General features: G+C 34.7%; 1 protein-coding gene and 1 non-coding gene across 4 annotated transcripts; one reads left to right on the top strand and one right to left on the bottom strand.

Annotated features, from left to right (window-relative positions):
- The first annotated feature begins 661 nt into the window (after nucleotides 1-661).
- Nucleotides 662-733, top strand: TRNAQ-CUG (transfer RNA glutamine (anticodon CUG)). The gene has a single exon. It is a non-coding gene; the product is annotated as a tRNA-Gln (tRNA).
- Nucleotides 734-2,020: 1,287 nt separating this feature from the next.
- On the bottom strand, nucleotides 2,021-15,047 carry CLUB (TRAPP II complex TRAPPC10/CLUB). Of its 3 annotated transcripts, none has more exons than XM_085745857.1 (21): nucleotides 14,841-15,047; nucleotides 13,975-14,204; nucleotides 12,713-12,894; nucleotides 10,951-11,168; nucleotides 10,758-10,848; nucleotides 10,431-10,591; nucleotides 9,488-9,577; nucleotides 9,202-9,363; nucleotides 8,961-9,022; nucleotides 8,723-8,813; nucleotides 7,858-8,021; nucleotides 7,530-7,740; nucleotides 6,818-7,363; nucleotides 6,498-6,710; nucleotides 5,865-6,255; nucleotides 5,673-5,763; nucleotides 5,444-5,528; nucleotides 4,526-4,715; nucleotides 3,525-3,817; nucleotides 2,624-2,720; nucleotides 2,021-2,501 (listed from the first exon to the last, which is right to left on the bottom strand). In XM_085745857.1, exons 5-21 carry the CDS (start codon nucleotides 10,831-10,833, stop codon nucleotides 2,320-2,322), a joined length of 3,105 nt encoding a protein of 1,034 aa, XP_085601983.1. In that variant the 5' UTR covers nucleotides 10,834-10,848; nucleotides 10,951-11,168; nucleotides 12,713-12,894; nucleotides 13,975-14,204; nucleotides 14,841-15,047; the 3' UTR covers nucleotides 2,021-2,319. The 3 variants fall into 3 exon arrangements, with proteins under 3 accessions (XP_085601983.1, XP_085601981.1, XP_085601982.1); XM_085745855.1 differs by having other exon boundaries at nucleotides 10,985-11,168; XM_085745856.1 differs by having other exon boundaries at nucleotides 2,630-2,720; nucleotides 10,985-11,168.
- Nucleotides 15,048-15,523: the final 476 nt, after the last annotated feature.

Raw genomic sequence — 15,523 nt, 5'->3', positions numbered from 1 at the left:
ACAACTCTAGTTGTACGGTGTTTGATTTGTAAAATTGTTTCTGGAACAAGACAAACGGGAGGCAACGAACAAGACAAAAACAAAAAAAATTGTCCCTCACTAAACCACAGCACAACTTTTTGTCTCATGTACATGCTATCTAAAATACAAAAATAGTCTTTGGTCCACTAAAAATTATTAAATACCATAAAAGATTGACATGTGATGTTCAACCTTGTTTGTGTTGTTCTGTCTTGTGATGTTCTCTCTAGTACATACTGTTTAGCAAATCAAACAAACCTTATGTGTATAAATAAAATTATATCAAGAGTATTTGAGTAATTTTCTATATACCAAAAACAAAATCAGGGGTATTGAGGCACTTATGGGTCTCTTACTAGATCTGCCACTGAATAAGCGGAATTAGGGATTTGAACTCTAGATTTTTCATTTCCTCATACTTTTAGTGTGTGTGTGTGTGTGTGTGTGTGTGAATATAGCTATTATGCTACTCGACAAAAAAAATCAACTACAATTTCATTTTAAAAGAGTGGTATTTTCATCTCCATGCTAGTATGTATAAAATAAATACATTTGGAGCAGTGCATGAATACAAATTAGATTAGCTTAGGCGCGATTAAAATGCTTTTTATATTAGGAATACAGACAGTCCATCAACAATGGTTCCATGGTCTAGCGGTTAGGACATTGGACTCTGAATCCAGTAACCCGAGTTCAAGTCTCGGTGGAACCTTTTTACATGTCAATTTTCTTTACCTTTTTTTTTTTTTTCTTTCAATAGTGATAGTTGTTGATTTCCCACTGCGCCTTACCTATTTTGCAATGAGCATATGGATTTTATAACTTTGGTATTAAATTTGGCATTTACATAAAAGGCTAAATTAAATTTGGTATATCAACTCGTTGGAAAGTAATTGAAAAAATTCATAACTCTTCTACTATTTATTTGTTCTGAAAAAAGTATAATTTGATATGGATTTGGGGTCATTTCATCTTGTCTTGTTCTTAATTTTTATAAGTTTTGAGAGAATTAGATGTCATTGTGCTTTGACATAACACAGCTTTTACCTTTAAACTCAAAAATTCAATCCATCAATTTTTCTGTGGCTTTTTTAAGTCATGCACGCAAGGTTGAATGAATCTGAAGAAGAATGCAAGGCAGTATTGTATATTTCGAATAACAATGTTTAAATGAATATATGTGATAACATTACCTGGCTCATACGATGGATCTGAATCTGATAAACTCAGAATCATTGAATCAGCTAGGTTGATGGGAAAGGCTCTGTCTAATATGAAGGCAAACATGGCCTCCAGTCACAAATTAATTTTTATATCTTTTTTATCATATGGATTTCAGTACATTATTATTTAGTAAAAGTGATCCATTGAATAGAAAAAAAATGGACATAATAATCATTATTAAAAACCATACTTACTACCAAATTGGTGGATTGTGTGTCATATGATGAAGTGAATGTATGGATTTAGTTTGGTGTAGATGCTATGTGAACTTAAAATCCTCTAACAAAAAAAACTTGGATCCTAAAATATAGTTTTTATAGAAGCGGTTGATTCCAAATTGTTTACAGTAGAAATCATGTCTCATCATATGATGGGAAATGCATTAGAAATCATGTCTCGTCAATTATTTGGCATAGAATTAAAAAAAAAACATCACAGTGCAGTGCTGAGAGAGTCAATTTGAAAAATTGGTGATTGTCATAACATATGCTTCTGGACAGACAATTGGTTGGAACAACATCTGATGGATTTGCTACATATTCCTGATAACATTCATACTTTGCTAGATAGATATGAAACTCTCTAACTATATCTCTAATGGTAGCTGGAGCATCCCTGAGTATTTTCACTTCTACATTCTCTGATATCACCTCAAAAAATTTGATGATCAGTATACTTGTGAATACAACTATTTGAATGATGATTGCTGACATGGAGACATCGTTATCGTGTGGTAATTATAGTGGAGTTTAAAGGAGAAAGTAAAACTCACAAATGACTATGATTCCAACCAATTTTAATAATCTATGAGACAAAATAATGTTATGGTTTCTGTATCTATGGTACAAGCAAGAGCACAAAATTCCACTGTACATAAACCAGGGTGCCGGCACTCTGATTCAGAATACTGCCTGAAAGCCCGTAAACAACAGATATCTAACTTAAGACTTTTTTCATGTAATGAAGAGTTTAAGATTACACTTTCCCATTTCTCATTGAAACCAGAAGAAAAAAAGAAAAAAAAATTCCTATGGAACAATCTCGATCAAGGTTGAGTAGAAACACCCTGTAAGATCATGAATTAACTGGAACACAGTAGGATGAGCTGAGCGTTGGTGGCAAAACACAAACTAGATGTGGCCCAGACGGTTTGCACCTTATATTTGCCTCTTCAATTTCTGGCAACCCAAGTAGAGGAGGACGCACATAACCAGCCACTAGTGGCATGCATAATACTGTGATAATTATTCTTGCACCTATCATGATAAGAAGGAAATTCAAATATCAATAAAAGTATAGCACATTGCAAGTAGTTCCTGCAGACTACTCTTCCCAATTACCTAAAAATATTTTTTCCAAACAAACTGATAATACATACATATACCTTGATTTTTTGAGAGAGATACATGCCCTCTTTTTCTTCCAGCAATCATCCAATTGCCAGAATTTGCATTTACCTCGTACAGAACTTCATCCTGTCAAAATTTGAAACAATTAGCATCAAACAGAATAAAGGAAAAGTAGACAAGAATTGTCAACATTCAAGAGTTGGACGAATAAATGAATGGGCAGCCCGGTGCACAAAGCTCCCGCATACGCAGGGTCTGGGAAGGGGTCCCACCATAGGTGTATTGTACACAGCCTTACCCTGTTTTTTACCCAAGAGGTTGTTTACGGGACTTGAACCCGTGACCTTTCAATCACGTGACAACAACTTTGCCGTTAGACGAATGAATAAAAAAATATGCAACAAAAACGAAAAAAGAAGAAAATATTATGGATACAGACCCAACAAAAACAGAATGATTTTTGAAATAGACCAACTAAATCGATCACACAAGGATGAGCCAATGAAAGATCCATACAACTTTTCTTTCTCTCATTATTTGTTGTCCTCCAGCAAAGAAAAATTATTTTCTATCATCATCATTGGCTCAGTTGTTTCATAAAACAAGTATGAAAAAAAAAATGATTCCTCTTCTTCGAAAGAAAGAAAAGCCTCTACTTTCTTTCCTCTATATTTGTTCCCAAACAAATAAAAAACAATGCTGTCAAATATCCTCCATTCAAGATTGTTTAAGCATCATGCAATTAGATCCTACGGAGGAGCACAGGAAGGAAGTGACTATTTCACTTCACCAAGAAACAGAAGTAAAATTATGCAAAGTAAAAAGATGATGTTGGAAGTTCAAAAGCCACAATCACAAAGAGTATAAGATACCATAAAAATGTTGAAAAAAGTAGCAAACACTCTTCTCTCTGTTTACAGTGGTACTTACATTCTGTTCAGAAATTTCTTTCTCATTCAAATCCTTCAACCTTTCCACCCTCCATTGCATCTTAACAAGTTGTCCAACTCTTAGGCCATCTGAAGGGAGAGGAAGAAATCCAACGGCGAGGCACGGATCAAGCACAGGCCTTTGCAAAACAATTACACTCTTGAAGATCAACTCCTGTCTAGCACCACCAACTCCAGTAGATTCATTTATAAAAGGAGGGTGGGCTCCGATTGTTCTATCACCAGAAATTCCATATTTGACATTTAATATGCTTTCTGGTTGCTTCATGGCTTCTACATTTTTTAAAAAATAAGGCTGATTAGTAGCAGAGCCAGAAATCATGCTATGATTATTTTCATTGGTAAATAATTATATTAAGACAAAGGTGTGCCATGGGTAAATCAGGTAATGACCAAGATTATCAACTAAGAAAAAGCCATAATTTTTTAGCTATATTTGTATCAGTTTAAGCAAAATAAAAAAGGGGTTGACCAAAGAATAACAGTTTTTTGGCCTGCCCCTCATTCTTGATGAGTAAAATCTCTTGAGGGAAAGCATGATGAATAAAAGCATGGTCATATCATCAAAAACACTTAACGATTGTGCTAGTGCAACTAACAAAAAAATACCAGAAACTACATCACTAAGGTTTAACATAGACTACAGGTTAAGATACAAGGACAATCTCCATGCACACTCAGAAAGATTGTTAAGGAATCGGTAACTATGACAGGAAAAACATTTAGACGAATTATTGACAGCTACAGCTAGTCATTAAGCTTGAATTACAATAATTGAACCAACAAGAAACCTCTGAAAAATAACAGAATTATAGAAATGCACTTCCAGTTAAATTTAAAGATCCGCTAGGATCTCATTGTGATAACCGGTTCCTAAATTCGGCATACTGTGATATTTAGGGGCACTGGTCAAATTATTTGGTGCTATATTAAAAAGCAACAATAACATTGTTTCACTGATCTCTGGCCAAATGCATTTACCTTCTGCATTTGTCTTGTCTAGGAAGATACTAAACAAAATTCCTGCTTTGGAAGTGGGAGATATGATTAGTGGGAAGAAGCTTGATTTAGGTCTACCCTCAGTTTGTCCAGAATGAACAAATCCATCTTGAAGATCAAGCCAAGCATCGTATATGGTCAACACAGCCTTTACTTCAGAGTGAAGTATTACCTACAAGTCACATGAACCAGTGGGTGCTTATCAACCAAATAATATAAAAAAATACTCAAAAAAAATGTCATAAATCTCAGTGGTCAATTGCATACAAGACAAAATATTGCTAAATTATTTATTGATGTATATAAAAATCATCAAACAAGTATAATGCTTTTAAATCAGCTTAGATTTTTAGTATATTGTTGCCGGTTGAATATGTTCGATTGTTCATAAATCATCTCAGAAACATTAAGCTCTTTCATGTTTGACATGCCCCTCATACAAGAGGCCTTTGCGCTTGAAGCATGGACAACACATGACCACCTTATGTTGAAAGTTCATTTGGAAGAATGGGGAAAAAAGAACCCAACTCCAAACCACATGGTTATAGAGGCTTCGATACCACACATCATAAACCATCAATCTCAAAATATTAAGCTGTTTGGGTAAAGGCATGAAAAACTCAGTGCTGAAAGTACATTTTGTTTTCCTATGACTGACATATCTAAAATCGCTTTCTGAATTTACAAATTCAATCAAGAAAAAAAAAACTCCCATCAAAGAGTAATCAGTTCCTTCATATGTAAAAAGTTGGTGCATTTTCCATTTCCTATTTTAGCACAGAAAGCAATGGAAGGAAAAAAAAAAATTATAGATGGTTCCTAGGCATATATATAATGGGTGGTCTATTTTTTCATATAATCAAGTGTTAATTAAACAATTATGAAAATAAGGATCCATACCTGCAGAAGCAGTGTACCATCATTGCATTTATCCGTAACACGTGTCCTCACATAGAAAGGATGTGTAAAATGCACTGCTAGGGTCCTGGATAACAAGGTAAAATATTATTATGTACCTAATTGCAGAAAAAGAAACAGTACACAAAAACCATGTGTAGGGTACTTCAACAGATGTATCTATATGATGATTAAAATTAAAATATAAAAATGATGGAAATGGAAAAAAAACCTTTCAAATATCTGATTGTGGAATGCTCCAAATTCAAGTTTTAGAGCTATTGTTCTCATTCCATCTACAATACTCTCTCTCCTTGTTGTGACTGAAAAGAACAACAAAAATAAATAGATAAATAAATAAGTGCATGTCGTTTAATATAAATGACATGTTGGAACCATCAATATTTTCTATCACTGTCTCAACCTGAAGATGATCCTCTGTTGAGTGTGTCACTGATGGCACGAATTAAAACCCAAAGTATAGAAGGAGTGTCGCTTGCCCAATTCGGAAACACTATTTTACCATCATGAAGATTCGATCGTTCAAACTTTTTCTCAGAATTTGAAGAATCTATCTGAGCACCATCTTCCTGCACCTCGAGATCATCATTCTCTGATACACCAGCATAGCTTTCCATCTCAATTATGTGTGTCTCTTCAATCTCCAATCCTGGACCCGTATCAATATGCAAGACAGCAGCCTTGAGGGAGTAATTTAATGGACGAACTAAAATGCCAACCCATTGGTGTTCATTTATTAACAAAGCAGATGAAACAGCGGCATCAAGATCAACAAGGGCTCTAGGTTTGGAAACCTAAAAATAGGTAAACATAAATATTAGATATTTTGACATTAACTCATTTTTATTGATACAATGATAAACAGCACTAATGAAAACAAATGACAGCTTATATTTACCAAAAAACTAAAGAAAAATAAAGTTAAATAGGATAGATCAAGAGGAAAACATCTAAGGGAGGAACATGTTCATATGAACAGACTCTGTCTTCTAATGAATCACCACACGCCTTTTCATCATGTTAGAATAGAGGTTACCTTCAAAATGGGCTTAGCTGGCTTTTCATAACTCATAACATCATCGCTTTCTGTAGGACCAACTTTTGAAAAACCATGAGATCTAAACCTCAATTGCCCAATCTGCCCAGTAAGAACTCCAAGAACATACGATCCTGGTTTCTGAGGTGGTAGATCCAAGGTAATAGTATTCCGACCAGGATGTAACACTATAGCTGTAGAACTTTTCAATGCCTTGAACAAAATAAAAAAGTTCGGTTATTCAAGGAGGAAAAATTTAAAAACCATAAACTTCCTAAGCAATTGTTGATATGAGTAAAACAACACCTAACAACAAATACCTTTGCACCTTCGTCTGCATTAGATGTTGCCATTAATGTAAGACTGATTGAGTCAAGAGTTATATCATCTGGAAAACCACTGCAGACAGTTACCGAGAGGATACCAGGATCCTTATCACACAGCTCCAATGGAGGCCCGGGATTCCCAGAAAATGTAATTAATGATGATACATCAAGAGGTACAGGGTCCTTCATTTCACTATGAGCAAGACGAACCACTTCTGCCTGAAAAGCTTGACGCTCCTTCGTCAAAAATAATCCATCTTCAAGAGAAAGTAACCGCACACAGGATAGCAAGTAGCCAGCTTGATCATTAAGAATCTTCTGACACTCTGCTAGAATGGGAAGGACCTCAGCCAACAACTCCTGCCATCCTTCCCCAGAATACAGCGCACAAACCTTCTCATATGACTTTGCAGCTTGGTCAAAATGTCCATGTTTAAAGGCAACAGCAGCTATCTCACCATCAAGGACAACTCCATGTCTTTTCCACCAGGAATTGTGGTAATTGTCAGCAGCACCTTTAGTTAGCTCTAAATATTTTTTCTGCCCATAACAAGAGACAAACACAAAAGAACATTAATGAAGATGTAGTCCAAATTGCACTAGATATTAACAATCATTTGCAACTCAAAATGTATTCATGAGGAAGAAAAATGATAAACCACACAATCAAAGACATGGATATAAATCCATCAGCCTATGATGATACCTCAAACTCCTCGGACGAAGATAATGATTTTAACATCTCAAGATTAGAAATTGTTTGCTTCAAAGCATGTTCGGCAGCAATATAAATCTCAGCAAGCCTCATTGGTCGGCTAATTGAGCTATCAAAGTTTCCCGGTGAAGAATTAGTGCGTGGCATGGAACCCGAAAGTACTTTTTGTGGTGACATCTTGGGGGATGCATCAAAACCTGATCTGTCAGCATATAAATCAGATTGATAAAAACCCAAATTGAACAGAAATTATAAGATTTCTTAACACTTTACTGTAAGTGATTCCATGTGGAACAATCAATATATAGCATTTCATTACCCTTCCATTGGACCCTGGCGACTGTCGAACATTTCCAACGCATTTCCGGCGGAAAGTGATGCCCTCCGCCGGTTGGCCTCTCGTAGAAGCACAGTAGGTTCAAGGGGCAGGGGCTTTCTCTGGATACCAAAGTGCTTGATTCTATGAGTTGTTTGAAGAATCAACTGCAGAGATATAATAACATAATGTTAGGTGAATATATGATGGATAAAAACCATAGGGGAAATTAAAATAATATTAATAATAATGATAATATTGAAACATATGTGTGCTCAATAACAGGTTTCATAAAAAATATTTTTATTTATTTTAAGTAATAAGCTTATAATTCTAAGAAGAGCAACAGGAATTTTTTTTCTCTCGTTACTTTAGTAGAATACTTTATAAAGAGAATAAAGAAATAGCAAGAAGCTTCCAACCAAGAATTAAGTGAATATATTTTGTGAAAAAAGCAGGATTGAACCATTTTCATGACAAGTTAGCCGTATGATGTTCTTTGGTGCCTTTGGCTGGTGCGTAATGCAAGGACTTTTAAGGAAAAAAAAACTTTCAAATTCAAATTTCAAGAATTCATTAGCTATGATGTATTCTCCAAGCTTGTGATCTTAAACAGATGCATTGATGAAAATTGTTTTGCTAACTGATGAAGGCCAGGCAGGTCAGTTAGATGAAATACCGTGATTGTTATAAAGTATAAAATTTATTTAGTAATATTTATATTGTTTTCAGATGGGTTAACTACATCATCCATTGCTTACAATCTCACTCTTAACATTCAACTGAAATATTTAACAGAACATTAAAAAACATTATACTGGTGTCAACAATTTATTGTTTAAAACTCGTTATAATAATTATAAATTACCTTTTCTTTCTCAAGCACCTCTGCTGATGCATCAGCAGGAACTGAAGGCCAAACAGCTGGCTTAGGCCAAGGCAGCAAGCTGAGGGAAGCACTGCTCGAAAGAGAAGAAACAATTTAAACAAGGAGAATGAAACCAAATGCGAAGTAACTGGTTGAATTACATTATTCCGGAAACGAATCAAAATTGATCAGATCAAGAAAATGCAGAATATACTTGATTCCAAAGTATGAAATGTACCTGTTAACAGGACTTCTTTCTATATCAGTTCCATACCCAATTAAATATGCTAGCCTCATGAACTGCCAATATCAATGAATTCAATAATAATCCAAGCAAACAAAATATGGTAGGAAAACAAGGAGAAAAACAATGCCTTTGATTCAGCTTCATTTACAACTCAGTGATGGATTTAAGCCATCGTTAAACTAAAATAGATAGATTTTGTATATTTAATGACTTCATGAGACAAGCATTTCACCTTGACTCTGGCTAGAGAATATAGGTCACCAAGAAGACAAAAGAACTCCTTCTCTACGTCAGGTGCCACAAGTCCATCACTATAGTTGGAAGTGGTTGCTTCAATTAAAGCCATGCAAGCAGTGATCACCCAGACTTCACGCATACAAAAAGGCAGAATACGCTGAGAAGAAACATTGTATAGAAGTCAACAATGGACGAGCAAAAAATAAACACACGGTTCAAATTGAAATAATATAGGAATATGCATGTGAGCGAGCACTAATGAACAACACAAAATAAAATACCTCATGCAATGCCAACGATTTTGAGAAGCTTAATATGAATGAATAGCCTCTTGATGCTACCTCAATAGGTCGATTTAGCTTGAATAAGAGCTGCAAAATGACAGAAAAGCAGTAAATCATAGAAGGCTAAACAAATAAATAATTGTTGAATGTCCGAAGGATCTGATTAAGCATTCCTTGCGATAGCAGCACAAACTCAAAATGTCAATGATAACTCAATTACATAGTTATCACAAGGCATTGCAATTTACAACTTCAGAAGATTAAAAAAAATCTCCAAAACAGCAACAAAGACCATAATTAAATCTTATAATATATTCCTTTCAAATGGTCAGAAATGCACACTTTAGTACATATGAGATACAATGGATATCCAGCAGATGGTGATGGTCTGATATTTAAATAATGAAGTTTGTGTTGTTGAATACTCTCCATTAAAAACAGAAAAGACACATTATACGGCATTTATACATGGTTAATTAAAACAATACTGTTTGTTTATGAACACAGATTCATCCAAATTTTAGATGGCATGGTGAACTTTCAAGTTTTACCAAACAAAAAGAATAAATGAGAAAAATTTCAAAGGAATTCAATGGTATCTTAGTATAAAAGATGTTGCAAACTGCCCTGCTTTAAAATTTATATAAAGCGTTTGAGCAAGGGAATGTGAAAATAACAAATAAGCTTTCCATAGGCATAAAATATTTGATGCATATTATATTGTATTAATCTAAATTTAATGCAAGGGGTCTAATTCAGCTATTCTGTGGAATCCATCTTAAATCATAGAATAAATTCTACAAGTAGAAGCATCCAAGTTTATAAACAACAAGACACAAGATACATCAATAATTATAAGTAAAATGTTTACAACTAGGCTGGAAACATATGTAAAATGTTTCATGAAATATAACTTATAAGTGCTTTAGCTAGGGAAAACCTTTGATTGACAGGCGAACAGATACTGTCTGAATTCAAACTCCCTAAATGAATCCTCTTGGACGATCTGCGTCAATGCTTTGTTTCCTGGATTAATAATTGCTGCCTGGTCATCACCATGGTCTGCCCCACCAAAGTTTCTTTGCTTTCCAGTCATGTTAACTGCATTAAAACCCAGACATATTTGGACCAATTTTTATTGTTCAGAGATCACTCTGACTAATACAATATCTAATGTTCCATAAAGGCATCTAGCGCACAATACTTTCAATCTAAATAAACATCATCTTGACTGCAGCAACAGAGAAGAAAATTAAGCGTTGTGCACCTGTTTCAAGATAGCAAAGTTCTAGTTCATCATATTCCCGCAAGGCATCTTCATGAAGGTGGGCCATTTCAAACATAAAAGCCAAACTTTCCTGAGTACACAATACAAAGTTGTTACAAAAAGCCACAATCTCCTAGAATGAGCTGAAATGGAAAATTAATAAAGGTTGGGCTTTCAGAACAATTTATCGTACTCTTAGGTCCACAATTCATAAGAAAAGGATGAACCTTCAGAATGAAAAAATTACAGAAGTTCCAGACTGGCATGAGGCGCTGTTCACTGAGCTTCCGTATCTCATCTTCATAAAATTGTACACGCCTATCCAGTGTATTTCTGATGCATTCCATTATCTTTGATTCCAGATCTTCCCAAAAATGTGCTTCAGGGAAATGCATATCATATTTGCAGCATCTAAATAAAGGATAACACAGTGTTAAAAGCATCAAAAGGGAAGAAAAGCAAGCTTTATCAAATATCAACAATTATGCAATTAAACTAGACATATTGGAATGAATGAGAAGGAAAATTATGAAAAACCACTCTTTTTTTACTCATGACTGGTCAGTATTTCTGGGGAGAATCCCTTCTTACAGTTTCTACTTTTTTTTCCATCTAATTCAACATCAAATTCTCAACCATTCACATGTACTATTAACAGTTGACGGGTTGATCCAACAATATCTATCGACAGTCCTTCATGTTAAGCGAAGGACACAATAATGGAAAAATGGTCCCACAGAAAGCAACACTAAGACCGACCCATAAAACTAAACTTACAATCTTCATTGCAGATTATTCTGCACGTGTGGGTGGTCTCTGTTTTGTTAATGTACTTTGGCACCAGTTAGCTGTTAGAGCTAGTTATACATGTACCAGTCTCTGTTTTGTTGATATATTTCTGCAAGTGATATAATTGTGATAGAGCTGTTGCAGTTAGCTTTAATCTGTTACAGACTGTCAGTTACAGCTCTGTTAGAGCAGAACTAACAGAGACTGTATAAATACCAGAACCCCTCACAGGATTCTGTAATAAGTTAATAGATCACTTTCTCATAGTTCATATAACTTTCGTCCATGAGGTGTCAGCTTAGTGGTAAGATATTGACCTTATAGCCTCAACGGACGGAGTTCAAATCCCATGTTGTAAAGCTGTAAATGGCCAATAATGCCACTTTAATTAATGATAATTTGCCCTTCTCCAAAATAAAATTATAAAAAATATCACTTTCTCGGGTTTTTCTCTCCTAATATTTTTTGGGCTTAAATATGCCTTTAGTCCCTGTACTTTCATCAGATTTTGGCATTGGTCCCTGCACTTTTTTTTGTTTGGAATTGGTCCCTGCACTTTGTAAAAATATTGGTATTGGTCCCTCTGTTAACTTTCTGTTAAAAAAAAAAACACAAAACTATTGGTATTGGTCCCTGGACTTTGTAAAAATATTGGTATTGGTCCCTGCACTTTGTAAAAATATTGGTATTGGTGCCACGTGGCATGAAATGATTGGGCCACGTGGCACTCCGTTAGTTTTGTGTTTTTTTTTTTAACAGAAAGTTAACAGAGGGACCAATACCAATATTTTTACAAAGTGCAGGGACCAATGCCAAACAAAAAGAAGTGCAGGGACCAATGCCAAAATCTGATGAAAGTGCAGGGACAAATGACACATTTAAACCTATTTTTTGTAACTTATTTCAATTTTCAAGAAACCACTTTCAATTAACTATTGCCACATCAAGTCACAATATTGAGAACAGTGTGCAATTAAATGATTTATTTTTTATTTTTTTTTACAAAAGTGTGCAATTAAACGATTTTTAAGATTGTTATACATTGCTGTATTCTTGTTCAAAAGAAAAATACATTGACTGTATTCTGTAATGTCTAAAATAACCTTGAGTCAAGAAAAACATTTGGAAAAATTGTCAACCAACAAGTCATTCCCTTGCAAGTTTACCTTTCTCTTTTTCTGGAGCTAAACTCAACTTCAAGTTTAGCATATACTTTCTTTGCCATTTTGTTTGCCTGATCATTGGCTGGATGAGCTTTAGATACAAATACAATAAACCATTCCCTTTCATCATTCTGGACAATTAATTTCAGGCGTGGTTTAAGGATGCTTTTAAACTCATCAAGATCCTGGGAAGAGAAAATAAGAGTTACAATACATAATAAATTCTGCAACAGAAACAATGAAAAGTTTATGAACCAGAATTTATTGAATGAAACAATTTTAAATTGAATAGTTGATAATTTAGATTATTTCCTGAATGGTCTAAAGTTCAGCATAGAACTATGACCAGAAATATGACAATAGGATTCTTGATTAGCATGAAATAAAGATCCTTATGACAGGTTTTGGCATCATATTACCAATAATTACTCTTCCAGCATTTGCAGAACCCCAAAAAAAAAAGAGAGAAAAATAATTCGGTATCGATTTACCCCACAAGCAAGAAAACTAACCATACATCAGGATAGCTAACCAACCTGAATAGCATTTAAAATGTAATCTTCATGTCCAACAACAATTACAAATGGAGAGCGAGAAGAGCATCAATGAAGAAGAGAACTAAGACAAATCTTACGAACTAAAATGGGTTCGTTGACAGTAATTATCATGGCTGTAAATACTACAAAATTGAGGTTTCCCCTTATAGACGAATGCCCCCCCACCTTAAGCTCTTCATATTTAAAGCTTGGACAAAGCATAACACCCTATCCCATTGCCTTGTGCTAAACACGCTAAGCAAGAAACGAGACCTCCTTAAAGTTGAAAGGTTCGGCCCTAGCCCAAGAATGTGTAGGTAATAGAGATACTAATAAATTGGGCGAAGATCTTTCCCCCAAAAAGGGATTGGGTTTAAGACAATTCAAATTCTATCTATCAAAATGCAATTAAAAGATGTTATGAAATGTAGTTATGTACTGCACTGCAATTACACTTAATTCATCAACACCATGACAAAATCAACGGTTCAAATTTTTAATACATCTATGATTTGTTATGTATATCGGTATATCCATGATTTTCACATCAATGGTTGAGTTTTTTTTACTTTACCTACCAAAATGAATTACATTGTAGCAGAAAGCTATAAACTGTGTCAAAAGTCATAGTGGATCTCCCTAATCTAATCTCAGAAGTCATCAAAAATTCAAAACATTACAACTTTCAGCAAGAATCCAAAAAAAGTAATCAACAATAATGCACATTACCTCACAGGTAACAAGCACAACAGTTGCATACGGCTCTCGAAACCAGAACAACAACTGCTCCTGAGGAAACCGACTACGGAGCCTTGAATCTGTAGTTAATATGAACTCTGCCGGCAACTTCTCAACCAAGACAGGGTTCCTCGTCTTGTTATTCAAACTCGCCCTTTTAAACGGCAACCGCGCTTCAAAAGCAGGCTTTACAGTGGGCCACAAGTCACTCACGTCCTCCACTGACAATCATTTCCATCAAGTATCAATAGAATAACACAGACACACTCGCACAAATACACACACAGACACATCTAGATCACTAACAATTATAGCCTATGTAGCACCGACACTTCAGATAGAAAACGTGTCCAACAAATGTCGGTGTTTGACACCTACACTACAATGATTCATTTATTTACTTTCAATCGCTTCTATTCCTAAATTATCATGTGGCAGTGTTGCGTCCGTCCACACATGTGACAATGCTTCGTGTAGTTAACCAAATTCATTCAGTAAGAACAGTGATTACGTTCAATTAAATCATTTTCTCGAATTATTACCATATTACTAGTTTACTAGTTTCGAGTGTCGTGTCTGTGTTACTTAATTAAAAGAGTACACTATCTGGATTTCCGAGCATTTGATGAACAAAAATACATTGAAATTATAGTATTACTTAGTATAACAGTTGAAATAATGATTCGTATTATCACATAGCAAGAAGAATATATGAAAGTATAATTGAATTAAACTAAAAGCCCTAAATAACATTATATATAAATTCATAATCGCGAGATAGATCAAAAGAGAGGAAGAAAGAGAAATGAAGATTTGTATGATCGGGAAAAGGAATGTGAAGAGATCTTGAGTAGTACCTGAAATGACGAGGCGATCGGAGGAGTTTTTAATGGTTTGGAACTGAGAGAGGAAGTTAGCCATGTTGGATCTGAAGAGTATCTAGATCCAACATGTGCAGTGAAGTTAGAGTTAGTTGAGTTCGGTGATCGAGTTCAGAAAAAGAAGATGATGTTACACCCTGTAGATCCAGTGTTTCACTCACTCCACAATCCAACACTTCGTTTCATAACTCTCTTGCCGTAGCCGTCAATATCATGGCGCTTTCTCTTTTTTTACTTTTCACTATGGTTATTAAGTCCTTTAAAATGGATTAAACCAGCAATCATTTTGTCTACTAGACATTTTTCGATCATCGAATGGTTAATGAGCTTCGTCAAAAAATGAATGGTTTAAGAATTTGAGTTTAATTTGGTTAGCTATGCTTATACTATCTCATAATTGAAAGTCACCTCACAATCGTTATTTTCATGGTTCCCATCTCCTGGTTCCCATCTCCTGAGAATGGGAAGGTTAACAACAAAAAAATAATAATCAACCAAAAAAGATTGCAATGTAGTTATAGCTTTAAGAGTATCAAAATTATAAAAAAAAATAAAAAATAAAAACATCATTGTGTATGTCTTATGTTAATAATATATTAATGTGACGACATTGTCTCGTAAAAATATCTTAGTGTCTTTTATCGGTCATTTCATAGTCT

The sequence above is a fragment of the Medicago sativa genome, chromosome 2, assembly GCF_051527215.1.
Source record: "Medicago sativa cultivar Bolivia chromosome 2, Bolivia_mono, whole genome shotgun sequence".
NCBI classification, from domain to species: Eukaryota; Viridiplantae; Streptophyta; class Magnoliopsida; order Fabales; family Fabaceae; genus Medicago; species Medicago sativa.
The sequence above is the reverse complement of the archived record's forward strand: the minus strand, read 5'-3'. Positions and strand labels throughout refer to the sequence as shown.

What these genes read in the sequence shown, in the direction of transcription:
- CLUB (XM_085745855.1), bottom strand. Translation starts at nt 14,904, where the DNA reads ATGGCTAACTTCCTCTCTCAGTTCCAAACCATTAAAAACTCCTCCGAT. An exon ending in CAACAGAGGATCATCTTCAG is followed by an intron (nt 5,764 to 5,864) that starts GTTGAGACAGTG and finishes TGTTCTTTTCAG; the next exon opens with TCACAACAAGGAGAGAGAGT. An exon ending in CTCAAAAAATCAAGGTATAT is followed by an intron (nt 2,502 to 2,623) that starts GTATGTATTATC and finishes TTATCATGATAG; the next exon opens with GTGCAAGAATAATTATCACA.